This window comes from Nannobrachium achirus (genome assembly GCF_963921795.1).
Source record: "Nannobrachium achirus genome assembly, chromosome: 11".
In the NCBI taxonomy this organism is placed as follows: Eukaryota; Metazoa; Chordata; class Actinopteri; order Myctophiformes; family Myctophidae; genus Nannobrachium; species Nannobrachium achirus.
In genome coordinates, this window is record NC_137820.1 from 9,280,618 (window position 1) to 9,294,783 (window position 14,166).

The 14,166-nt window shown below is 43.5% G+C and overlaps 1 protein-coding gene across 1 annotated transcript in view; it reads left to right on the forward strand.

Moving 5' to 3' along the window:
* LOC308293784 (copine-8-like) overlaps window positions 1-14,166 on the forward strand; it is a gene marked incomplete at both ends in the record, with an annotated part of 156,466 nt that overhangs the window by 24,541 nt on the left and 117,759 nt on the right. The window contains one exon of the mRNA XM_080736412.1: window positions 597-637. Coding sequence (XP_080592538.1) covers window positions 597-637 — 41 coding nt within the window. The remainder of the gene's footprint in view (window positions 1-596; window positions 638-14,166) is intronic.

Here is a 14,166-nt window from a genome sequence, read left to right on the forward strand (position 1 = left end):
TAAACACTGGCTTAATGAAATGACTAGTACACTTCACCTTGAGAGAATACGATATTCCCTTAAAGACAGACAGGCACAATTTGATAAGATCTGGCTGCCCCTTGTCCGTTACCTGAGTAGAAGGATGATGTTAGTGTAAACAGACTGTTTATTCTTATGCATGTCCATTGGATAATTCATTCTGATTCTCTATTATGCGTTTCGTCACTGAGCAGTAGGGGTGGGAGGGTATGAAGGGGTTGTTTTGATGACATATTGTATTTTATTTCTTGTTGTTTTCAGCTCTTTCTTTTTCTTTCTTTCTTATATATGCTAAAACAGAAAATTGTTAATCTTATAACTGATACATCCTGTTGTTGATAATCTGTTGGCAATAAAACTTATTTGACAAAAAAAGAATAGCACTTCACTAACTTTGCTGTACAGCCTACATTCTCTGTGATGAAGTTAAAGTGAAAACTGCAGTTGTCCGTGGACGCCGCCATGGACGCGGACGCGGAAATCAGCGGCTCTTGCTGGCAGAAACATGGAAATGTGAAATCGTTTGTTATTACATAATAATTCTTCTTTCTTTTTGTCTTTTTTCCCCCCCCCAGAAACCTCCTGGATAGAGACACATTTTCCAAGTCAGATCCAAGTAAGTATGTTTCCTGTTATGGCACGGTTTCGCACATGTCGACATGTATGCTTGTAGATTAGAGTCACGCATTCACACGTTCTATATGCACGCGCACACACACACACACACACACACACACACACACACACACACACACACACACACACACACACACACACACACACACACACACACACACACACTCATACACCCAGAATGTCAGAATGAGCCTCATGCATGGTTTAATTTGCGTAGGGGAGCACTGTGCGCCGCCTCCTCCAACAAAACACATCTCACTCCCAACTTGTCAGGCTGTCAGACGTCCAGAAACTAAAGTGCCTAGCGTAAATAAAATAACGCATATAGCTCGGGTTCAGTTCACTGATGAATACCGCTGTGCGACGGTCAGGCTTGCAGACCTCTAATGCACACTGCACAGCGCACATACGGTATAAGTGTACATACAGTAGAATGCTTCATTCTCACACATGCAGTACATTGTAACACACACACATACACACAAGCATGCTGCACACAAAAAAAAAAATCATTTTTAAAATGTATACTGACGTATACATACAAACACAAACTACATAGTGGCAGTAGTGGCTCAGGGGTAGAGAAACCGTCATTAGAACACGGAGGGTTCCCGAGTCCTTGACCAAGACTCTGAACCCCTAGTTACTCCCGGTGAGCAGGTTGGTGCCTTGCATGGTTTCCTCCGCCATCGGTGTATGAATGTGCGCGTGAATGGGTGAATGTAATGCACAATCTATGTAAAGCGCCGCCCTTGGATTAAAGGCGCTATACAAATGCACCATTTACCATTTACATAGCACACATGTCCATGTGTGAATCATGCGACATTTGCATATGCCAGGGGTTGTATTCGTCACAAAGGTTTCAACTCTGCCTCACCAGCATGAATGAGGGAAACCAGGTGATCTGAGAGAGAGAGAGAGAGAGAGGGAGAGAGAGAGGGAGAGAGAGAGAGAGGGAGAGAGAGAGGGAGAGAGAGAGAGAGAGAGAGAACATACCGGTTTATATGAGGCTGTGACTCTCATTATGAAATGACCAAATAGGATCAATCTTTAATGTTTTATAGCAGGGGTGGGCTACTTTGATGATGGCGAGGACCACTATATTTCCACCTTCACTCCAGAGGGCCACGATGCATATTGCTACGTCCTACTTTGTCATTCTAGTATCTCATACAAAAGAAGCAAAAATAGCAGATCTACAAGCTCAAAGCAGCGCGATGCGTTTTGAGCTTGTAGATCGGCTATTTCGAATAGGAATCCTGAATTGTTGTTATTTTTTAATTGGAATCCAGAAATCTAACATTTTGATTTAATTTCAAACGCATTTAGTGATATACTGTATGACTGTATGAACCCAAATACATTGGACGTAAAATACTTACTTACTGTATTTACTAAAATACATACTACTACTATACTAGTCATTAAGCTACTAATATAGACTGACCGAATCAAAGCAGGTCATGTTTGGAATTGTAACAGCTGAAATCAATAACATATCAGTATTCCGATATTAACCCGTGGGCCGCATTAAGTGAAGGTGAGGGCCGCCATGTGGCCCACGGGACGCCAGTTGCCCATGTATGGGAATTTGCCAACTGAGACTTATATCTTGTCGATATTTGTGTCCATCCTGGACCGCTAGGCCCTTTATGAGTACACAAAGAAACTGACCCTTTCTTAACACATCGGATGCCCACGTGATCTCTGACGTTTTAATTTGCTGGTGCCCATGGCAACGCGTCATTTTACCTACCGGCGAGAGTACTGGCGAGAAAAGTAATCCGAGTAAATGTAATCCGAGTATGGCCTGTTTATTTCGCGAAAATCTTTTCTTTCAGTCAGGACCGTTTTTTATCATTTCTAAGCCACAGTGTTTGTGTTACGGCATGTAGAAGAGGCTGCCGTTTTGAGAAAAAAATGAAAAAAGGAAGGGAATCCGGAGAAAACAGCACTTTTGTGCAGCCGGTAAACAGGAAGTCAACGAGCCACACAGCACGTCCGGGTGACGTAATTGCGCGCTGCATGTTGGGAAATGGAGTTGTTTCATCACCGCGGTAGCCAAGTGCAGTAGCTACAGTACAGTATAGTTTACTGTACAACGCGTCAAACGCGTCGTTGGGCACTCGTAAAGATCAAAGAGATTGACGCGTAGACACCACGTGGGCACCTGATGTGTTAAGCAGTTCTGGAAGGGCTTTTTCTCCCCCTTACCCAGGGATAAATGACTAGACATCCAAAAGGGTTGTTCATTAACATTAATATGCTGTCCTAGGAGTCTACAAAATGTGTTAATGGAATGATGCATGAGTGCAAAGACTCTTGGGTTTAAAATGATTGATTGAGGCACCGGCTTTTAGGAAAAGAAAGTGCTTTCATTTAATTTGTTGGAAACTCTTAAACAGATCTACCTTTAGGCTAAAAGAGGTGCCCCACTATAGTGTTAGATAGATACAAAGGAGTTTTGACAATAGTGATATTTGATCATTAGTCCAAGGGTCTTCAACAGGGGGTCCGGGGAGTTACTACAGGGGGGCCGCCAAATCTTTGGGTGATAGAAACTTTGTTTCACCTTTTTTTATGTTAACCACTTGAACCCTATAGTGTCCATATTCTGAGAACTTTAGACAAAAACTGCAGATCTACAAGCTCACAATGCTGCGAGGCGTTGTGAGATAAAACTATTTGATTAAACTATATGTTTTTTTACTTTAAAGTATTTTTTTAAGGTGTGACAATAAAGTATTTCTGATTTCTGAGGGGTCTTCAACGTTTTCAGGCTAGGGACCCCTTAGCTGAGAGAGAGATGAAGCAGGGACCCCCACCACATATTGTATAAAATTGTGTTGCAGATTAAAAATGTTCATAGATTTCTTAGACAGCTTAGACTTGTTTGACAGCACTGTCATCATGTTGGAGTAATGTGTATTTTCAGACATTTAACCACTTGAACCGTCAAATACGTTAATGTGCTCTTCTTTTCCCTCTACAAACCTCTTGGCCAAAAATAGCCATCTACAAGCTTACACGCTTGTAGATCTGCTATTTTTTGTCTAATGTTCCACGGAGGCTAGGGTTCAAGTGGTTAATGTAAAAAACATGATCCTATCACACAAAGATTTGGCGGCCCCCCTGTAGTAACTCTGAGGACCCCCTGTTGAAAGACCCCTGAAGTAGGAGGAGGCTTTGATGCACCACTGGGCCGTTGAGTGGCTGTGGATTGAGAGGAGGGTGCTTTAATGTCCCAATAATAGACTTCATTCCTCAATGGGAAAGAAACAAGGGTTAATTATTAACTTTGTTTTATCATTCTCATTTGAGACGGCAGACAGAGACAGCGCTCTTGATGGCGAGAGTTGATTAATAACCTTTTCCTGTCATGAATATCTCTCGCCCTTCTGCATTATGGGATACTGGGCAGGTATATACAGTATTTTGTTGTTTATAGCTTCATACTCAAAACATGGCTTTGGTATACTAGGGCATTCACGAATAGTGATTTTTAGTATTCGAATTATTCGACCTCAAAGTATTTGAATAGTCGAATATTCGACAGGACTAGCCAAACTGTCAAATATTAAGTAAGCAAGAGGCGAACATTGTGAAAATCGATCGATGATCTACATGCTCACATCGCCTCGCGTTGCGAGGCGTTGTGAGCATGTAGATCTGCTATTTTCACAATATTTATCTGCGGAACCGAGTCACATTAAATGTAATACCTACAATTCCAAGTGCTTGTCAGGGTGGGGGTCCCCTGTTCAAATATGTTTGTTTTGGGGGTCACGGCCTAAAAAGGTTTGAGAACCCCTGGTATAGAGCATTAACAAATTCATCCACCAGGGGCATTAACAACTCATTCTTATGACTTCCTATCTCGCCAAGCTTTATAAACTATATATATATATTTTTTAAGAGAAAACAATAAAGAAATCAAAATAAGCGAATATTCGACTTCTGTGAACAACGTCGAATAGTGACTTTGATATTCGAATATTCGAATATTTGGTGAATGCCCTAGTACAGGGGTCTTCAACGTTTCCAGGCCGGGGACCCCCAAACTGATGGGAAGATGGAGCAGGGACCCCCTACCACCTTGTAGGTTGGGGGGTCGGGGCTCCGACATATTTTTTTATTTTAAACATGTACAATATATATTATAGCGAGCAGGGTGGCCATAACACTACCATTTCTAAACATACTAATTATTAACTGAGAACCAATGTCAATAATATCAACAACTGTCAATTGCATAGTAATCATGTATTCAAGCTATTCAAAATGGATAGAATCATGATTAATTTTTTAACATAAATGTGGAAAATGGCAAAGAAAATGAATTTTTTGAAGAAAACATATATTTTTTTTATTGTAAATCAAGCAACAATTTCGCGGACCCCCTGCAGTACCTCCGCGGACCCCCTAGGGGTCGCGGACCCCCTGTTGAAAACCTCTGCCCTAGTATATACAGTACATTACAGCAGTATCTAATCAGGACATAGCTGTAGAGGTTGGCCCAGGCCAGCAGTACATTTATCCAAGCAGGCACTTGTGCTGCGACCATGTCTGGGCACTGCTGACAGCACTGGACCCAGTCACACAGGATTAGACTGTCCTCAGCTGACAGACACACACACACACGCACACACACACACACACACACACACACACACACACACACACACACACACACACACACACACACACACACACACACACACACACAAACACACACACTACACACTACACAGACATACAACATAGGCTACACACATTCAATCCCTAGGCTACAGCCAGTTAATAACAAAATTTGATATATTATAGGCCTACAGCAGGTCAAATATGAAATTGAAAGCATTTCTATTAGAAATTCATATCGTCGTTGTCGGGTGAAAACCTTGTATGTCCAAAAACCGTTCGTTTTGCATTTATCATTTTAAAAATGATTTTAAACTAGTGAAAACAGCCGATCTACAAGCACACAACGCCTCGCACCGCGAGGCGTTGTGTGCTTGTAGATCTGCTGTTTTCACTACTTTTGTGTGACGGCCTTGTCTGATGAAGCAGGGCTTTTGCTTTGCGAAAAATGTACACATTTGAAACTTGGAGATACGAGGTTTCTGCCCGACAGTGACGATACACTATTATATTGTCCTAATGTCCAGCCAACGGACACATTGTCCCACAATAGATTTCCTGCAGAGAGAGAGAGAAAGCAACAATAACTAGAAAGATGCAATTGTGGGAAATTGCGAGTGTGGTTGCCTATTTAAAGGCATGATAGCCAAAATGTAATGGAAGCTCCACCAATCCTGCAGCTAGCACCACTCTAGCCTGATACTTCAGTCCGCACATCACCACCCCCTGCTGGTGGGTGGTTTGTAGTGTGGACTGAAGCTGCACATATTATTTTAATCTATTTCGAACGCGCCCGAGGAGCGGGCGAATTGAATGGGCCAATCAGGGTTGTATGCTTGGGGCACGTGGTTTGGCTGCTCCCGTCCCAGCCCCCTCCAAACAGAGCTCTTCTGCCCACGTCAGAGCAGTGTAGGCCCACGTGAGATTCACTAGTGGACTCTGATTGGTGTCCTCTGCCCACGTGAGAGTCTAGTAGTGGACTCTGATTGTTCCGTGAAAACTGTCATGGCGGAGTCAAACTCGACTCGAATTATTTTAATAAACTATATAATAGTGCCGTTTCATTACGTTTTAATACCATTTTGCACTAACGTAAACATGCAGTCATATAATATGTTATGAGAAATAACGTATTTTTGCAATGACACGCCACGTCGCTGTCGGAAGCTCTAAGCGTGTGTGTGTGTGTGTATGTGTGTGTGTGTGTGTGTGTGTGTGTGTGTGGGTGTGTGTGTGTGTGTGTGGGTGACGTCAATAGGCTTTACCCCGCCCCCGGCGAAGTAGAAACTCCGTCCCCAGTTTCAGACTCAAATCCCAAAACGAAGTGTGTGATTGAGACGGACGCTAGCAGTCAGGCAAGCACCACTCCCCCATTGAACTCAATGGACTTACTATTTATAGTCAGGATTGTTTATCTAGAATAAACAATAAAGAATAAAGCTACAGTACACTAGAACTACCAGTAAGACTCCCTAATCGGGAGATAAGCGACCGTAGGTCACTTATCTCCACAAATAGGGCAAAAATGTGTTTTGCCAAAATCTTCCTGATCCATGTTGATGACATGAGTGTAGACATACTGTGTAGTGATTTTCGTGATTTTAGGGCAAAATCTGTATAGGAGCAGTGTCCAAAAATGTGTTTTTAAAAATCGGCCTGGAGGTGGCGCTATATGGGAGAGATTCATGTTGATGGGATGAGTGTAGACATACTGTGTACCGATTTGCGTGATTTTAGGGCAAAAATTGTAGGAGCAGTGTCCAAAAATGTGTTTTGCAAGAATCGGCCTGGAGGTGGCGCTAGAAGAGGGCCATGTGAGAAATGAGGGGTGGGGTCTCCGCGCCGCCAAGGCGGACGAATAGGTACCGGCCCCGGCTGTCCCGGTCGCTCCTAGCCGGAGTTACGGCATTTTATGTGAGCTGCAGTGTAGGGGGTCCTCCACTGGGGGCGCCACCACTTTTGCATCCGTTCTGGAGCACCAGGAGTCGGTGGTCCCCGGGAATTCCCCGTGAGCAGCCCCGTTGGGGTGGTCATTTGGTCAGTTTAGCACATTTGGTCATTTTTTACATCTGGGGGTCCCCCAGGGACCTGGGGGTCCCTGGAGCTCCGGGGGTCCTTGGAGGTTGTAGTTTGGCAGGTAAGGAGTGTGTGTGCAAAATTTGGCATGGATCGGGGCAACGGTTGCGGAGATATGAGCAGGGCAAGAGTGTGACGTGTGACGTGTGACTGACGGACTGACTGACTCACTCACGGACAGCCTGTGGAGGTTTTGGTAGTAAATGCGACCTACGGTCGCAATAATGTGTTGCCCTCTAGGCCAGGGGTTCTCAACCTTTTCAGGCCGTGACCCCCAAAATAATCATATTTGAACTGGGGACCCCCCCCCCCCCCCCCACCACCCTGACGAGCATTAAGAGTTGAGGCATTACATTTTGTATAACACGGTTCTATGTTGCGAGGCGTTGTGAGCATGTAGATCTGCTATTTTCACAATTCCTGCCTCTAATATTTGACAATTTGGCCAATGTTTAATCTGTCATTTTAGAGGTATTAAAAAGTACTTAAATTGTCACTTTAGAAATGTGCAGATACCCTCTATACACTTAAACGTTATGTTGGTTTGTTTACTTTTGAGGGGAAAAAAACAATGTTGCACATTAAGTTAATCATCTGGGGACCCCTCAAAATAATTTGGGGACCCCCCTGGGGGTCCCGACCCACAGGTTGAGAACCACTGCTCTAGGCAACCACACTAATAATAACAACCACACTAATAACAGTTCCCAGCCATAATCCATGGAAAAAATTGTGCTTCCATTCGTATGCTTGGGCAGATTGGAAAAGGACTATGGAAAAACTCACGGTGGCAACCCCATCATCGAGGCCCAGTTCTCCTCATCGATATAGTGAATAGAAGGAAGGTTCCTGCAAATGTGCAGGGATAGACCGTCCTGAGCGAAGGGAATACATTCTGTAGCTATTTGTAGGACTCGTATTGATGTATTGCTTTCCCCCTGCACAACACGCAGACACCATATGTGTCATCCACCGACTCATCACAAGATAAAAGCCCATACATTCACACAGCTGAGCCCAGGCAAGTTGCACACACATCTAATACAGCAGGGGATCAAACCACCTCTTTTTGATCTCCCAGATCTGATCTACCATTGATCTACCAAGATTGAGTTGAAACAATAATGATAAATAATGTCTGTTTTTGATAATATGCAGTGCGTACAACCTTTCTCCCCAGAGTCATAATCTTTTGTATTTTAATTTTCATATAACATTAACAACTCGTTGTTATGTATGGCGATTTTCACTGTCTGGCACTGGGTGATCATAAGCCAGCCTTGGGAAAACAGCTAAGTGATCGTGTGAAAAAAATCTTCCTCCTGGTATAATCATAATACCTGATCATCATGTTTTAGGCGGGAGAAAAAAATCATGGCACCCCATCTTTAAATAAAATAAAATACACACGTCAAGGAAGTAACACCCAAATGACCCGATATTCATATCTTATTACATAACCATATCATAACCTGGCCAAAAAGATTTGAATGCTTTTGAGAGAATCCGGCTAACAAGGACAGCCAAAGGTTGGCTCTGCCTTTCAGGGTTAGTGAAGGTTGTCACTTGGAAGGAATGGGAAGAATGAGCTGAACTGATACGATGGTTCCCATAGCACGACTTTCCAAAATGCTGGAAGAAATGGCATTCATATAGCCTGACACTCAGCCTGAATTGACATTTCGTTTCACTTCATTATTCAGTCTGAAAGTTCTTCCCTTGGGGGCGATTGCAGGGATGGGCGTTGCCAAAAAGAGGCAGTCTTCAGCGATTGGTTCACCGACCAACACATGACATAGTGTTGTTATCATGGTTATGTGTGGCTGGCTAGTGGCTAGCTAGCCTGTTGCTTGCTAGTGCTACTTGCTAACCAAAGAAACAGTCAGAATAGGAGCACTACGAACTAGTAACCAGTAAGACTCCCTAATCGGGAGATAAGCGACCGTTGGTCGCTTATCTCCACAAATAGGCCAAAAGTTTGTTTTACCAATTATCAAGACATACGGGCAGTTGACAGTTTGCCATGGTTACTCATTGAAGTTGAATCTCCATATATGGAGACATAAGTTGCTCATACCAAAGCAACCATGTTTTTTACAGGGCCTGGGATTGATGACATCAGAAATCTCCATATATGGGCATGAAAGGGATTTTGTTTCTGGAAATATGTCTGTGGGGTGCCACATTTGGAATAAAACACTTACATCACACATCTGGATATCCATACAGCCCATCTAGTTTGCCTGTGTCCATTTATGCCCATATATCTGATGACATTGGGACACTGATCTCCATATATGGGCATAAAACTTATGTTAATTAGTAAAGCCTGGGGATCTACATATATGGGCATGAGGGGTACCCTAAAAGGGCATCATCTGGGAATAGCAAATATAGTTATCTTAGAAAGTGAAAATCTTACATCAAAGGCCATAACTACCTACCTACCACCATACTGCATTCCTCATTAAACTACCTACCAGTAAGATGCCTATAGGGAGAAAAGCAAAGGGCGAGGTTGCACCATTTCTTGGTCTTCTGGCCAGTGATGTATATCGGACCATTTAACCATATATGGAGACATCTGGTACCCAAAGATATTCACAGATATGGGCTTAATATTGATGACATAAGGGATCTCCATATATGGGCGTAAAAGGGATTTGGTTCCCCTGGCATCACAGGGATCTCCATATATGGGCATAAAATGGATTTGGTTACCCTGGCAACACGGGGATCTCCATATCTCCATATATGGGCATAAAAGGGATTTGGTTCCCCTGGCATCACAGGGATCTCCATATATGGGCATAAAAGGGATTTGGTTCCCCTGACATTACAGTGATGTCAGTGGCTGGTTCTACAGAGGGGATCTCCATTTATGGGCATAAAAGGGAATGTATGTATGATGATGTCAGATATCATAGACGTCATAGGACTTTCACATAACGAATAACTGAGTAAGCATGTAAACCCGTAAAATCTATATTTGGGCATGGCTGATTTATGACCTCATCATGATGACACGAGCAAACACAGCTGAATTGTATAAATGATCAGTGCAGAAACCAACAGAAGTATTTGACCAAGACTCTTCGATTTAAACATCAACAAAGGTGTGACGTTTGTTGATGGTCACAAAGGTGTGACGGACGGACGGACGGACGGACGGACGGACGGACGGACGGCCGGTGGAGGTTTTCATAGTAAACTGCTCCCTGACGGTCGCAATCAAACACAACATAACATGCCTGCTACTGGTGTTTCATAGCGAGATCGATACGATCGCATTTTACCGCAATTTACCGCATTTTAGCGCGACGCGATGCGCGGTACGGTACGGCGGCAGCGCTGGTGTACTTGGAAACACACATGAGTTCTGGGAAACCCCCACCCACGCTGATCACATGACGCTGATTCACGACGCTGATTCGCCGTACGGATTTTCAACCGAGGGAGGCCTCTTCAATGAGAGCACTTCTAGACCCCTGAATCGCCAAAACAAAAAATGTAAAGGGGTGTGGCTAGCGATTCAGGGTCTGGAACTAGGCTAGCATTCATACATAGGCCTGTCACAATTATTACATAATCGTCTAATCGTAATTATTTGTCATAATCGTCCTAATCGTTTCCATGTTGAAAAATGTTCATATATTTTCAATCATTTTCAAAAATAGTGGAAATAGCAGATCTACAAGCTCACAATGATCTACGCGTCACAATGCTATTTTTTAAGTATAAAGTTGTCAGATATTTCAGTTATTTCTTTGTATATTTACGTTACCGTATGTCATATCTACCATGTGCAACTTCAAAGCCTACAACCCAAACAGGAATGTAATTGTCAATGACAAAAACACAATTAAATTGTTAATCGCATTAACGATTAACAATTAATCGTCATGTAAAATGTCATAATCGTGACAGCCCCATTCATACAAAACATGTTCTATGTTTGCATTTTTTTTTTTTTTTTTTTTAGCTGTGTGTGTTTGCGTGTGTGCGTGCGTGCGTGTGTGCGTGCGTTTGTCCTACTGACAAGTTGCATGTACAGTCAGGCCCAAGTTTCCCAGTTACTCTACAGCAATTACATGCAGTTACTGTCATACAGCAGAGTCGATAATAATCATATTGACCTACACAGTGAGTCTAGTGCAGTGGTTCTCAACATTATTGGCTCAGGGCAGCCCTGTAAATATCATTTTCATCCACAGCACCCCTGAATTACAATGTTACTTTACAGCACCTTACATTTACAGTATGTCATATTGGGGTACGTAAATATGTCCCCCCTAAAATACATCATGTCACTTTATACTTTATGTTTAACCACTTGAACCCATTCGGTCTGAAAGGAAAGCCCTCTCGGTTTCAGGCTTTCAGCAGTTTTCTGAGATTGTGGCCAATACGTGAGAAGATTCAAGATTCAAGATTAATTTATTTGGTCCCGAAGGAAATTTGTCTTGGACATGCAGGCTGCTACATAACATACAACAGGACAAGATAGACAGACAGAAAGAAAGTACATTTCAACGAATAGTGCACAACACACAGTGCTGACATTCAGTTCAAGTGCATACATTACATTACATTACACTGAAGTCATCACACCCTACTAACGGCCTGAGTTTAGCAGAGTAACGGATATGGGAATGAATGAGTATTTGTATCTGTTCAGATGTCTTTTCTTGGGACTCTATAACGTCTACCCGAGGGTAGCAGTTCGTATTCTGAATGCAGAACATGAGAGGGGTCAGCAATTATTCTCTTAGCTTTCTTAACTACACTTTCCTCAAATATTGCTTGAAGGGTGGGGTGCTCCCTTCACACACACACCACATAAAAACGTCATTAGCAGTAAGTTAGTTAATGTTGACTTGGACTCAAGGATGAACTGGCTTGAAGTAGGTGGTCAAAGGTCAACGTCACTGTGACCTCACAAAACAATGAATTTCTTCACTACAGTACATATCTACAATATTGATCATATTCACACCGCGGCCATCTTGGATCACATGACCACATGGGTTGGCAACGCAGCCAATCAGAAGCTGTTGGGTAAGGCAAGACCTGCCCGCGATTGGCTGCGTTGCCACCCCATCTGGTCATGTGATCCAAGATTTCCTTTCATTGCTTACTACGAAATTGCGCCTGTGTGTGTGTGTGTGTGTGTGTGTGTGTGTGTGTGTGTGTGTGTGTGTGTGTGTGTGTGTGTGTGTGTGTGTCAGTGAGCGAGCGAGCGAGCGAGCATCTCTCGCTGTGTCTTCACACACAGGTCCCCTAGGGGGGAGGGACACAGTAAACAAACAGGGCTTTCCCCATAGACAAAGTAGAGGCATTGTAATGTATGGTCTGATCTACATAGTTGTTAAGGTGTTTTGTAATACACTGTCCCATGTGAGGTTAGCAATCCATAGTCCATACAGTGCAGTTTAAATGATGGGTTGTGACAACAGCATGCCAATGGACAACAGTTGTTTCCCTCTCCCTCACCATCTCCCCTGGCATGGCCTGTTTCATCATCATCACTAACATGACAAATGGCCATTTAACCAAATTAACATCATACCATATATATTTTTATAACCCACCAAGCCAACGCAGAGTAACACACCCTGTGTACTTGAGGAGTTTGTATTTTAGAAATAATTTCGACCGAAGGTCGCAGTATACCATGAGAAATGTCGCAGCTTGTCTCCGTCTGTCTGTCTGTCAGTCAGTCAGTCAGTCAGTCAGTCAGTAAGTACACATTTTTGAGCGGTGGTCACACCGTCTCCATAGCGTGGCCGTGTGTGTAGGTATGTTTGTTTGTTTGTATGTGGGTGGGTGGGTCTGTATGTAGCCTCAAGCCTGTGTAGTACCTTTTCTGACCATTCTGACCACACATGTTAAGGGAGGGGCGCTGTTGTCCTGTCCAGGCCACACACACACACACACACACACACACACACACACACACACACACACACACACACACACACACACACACACACACACACGGGGGGGGGGGGGGGGGAGAACCACCGCTCAGTTCACACGGGTGTGATTTTACAGTCTTATCGGTTCCCTTGTCACTGTGATATCACTCTGACATCATGCTCTGATGTCACTGTGATGTCAGGGGAAGCACTCTTAACAGAATGGGTTTTGCTGCTCTGACCTCACGCTCTGGCTTGATGTCCCTTTTATGCCCATGTATAGTTGACAATGTGATGTCAGAACATGCCCATATATGGGCATTCCCAGATCACATTTGCAATTAATTACATCCTTGTCCATATTTGGAGATCCCTGTCCCGATGTCATCAATATTAAGGGCATATCTGGGAATGCCCATATTTGGTAATGCCCATATATGGGCATGGTCTGCCAATCTCAACAGGCCACTGTTGCTGTGTTGAGCTCCAATCTCAACAGGCTACTGTTGAGATTGGGTAACTGGTCCGATATACATCACTGGCCAGATAGCCAAAAATTGGCGCGACCTCGCCCTAAATCGCATGTCGCCCTGAGGCGTATTACCAGTAGTATATATCCTATAGACACGACGAGACTAGAGGTGCTTTCGGGCCGCGAGCTGCATTACAGCAGCCAACGTGCTCACAATGAATATCCATACTGAGCCAAGCCCCCTGAACACTTCAAATAGTTGTGCCTTCCGAAGGGAGGTAAACCATAGATTGAGCTGTCACCATGTGTCAGATGCCTGCAGATACAGCGAAGGCTGCATGAATGCAAATGAAAGTCAACAAATACCATTTTAGTGCCAATTGATTGCCTTGCTGGGTCCTT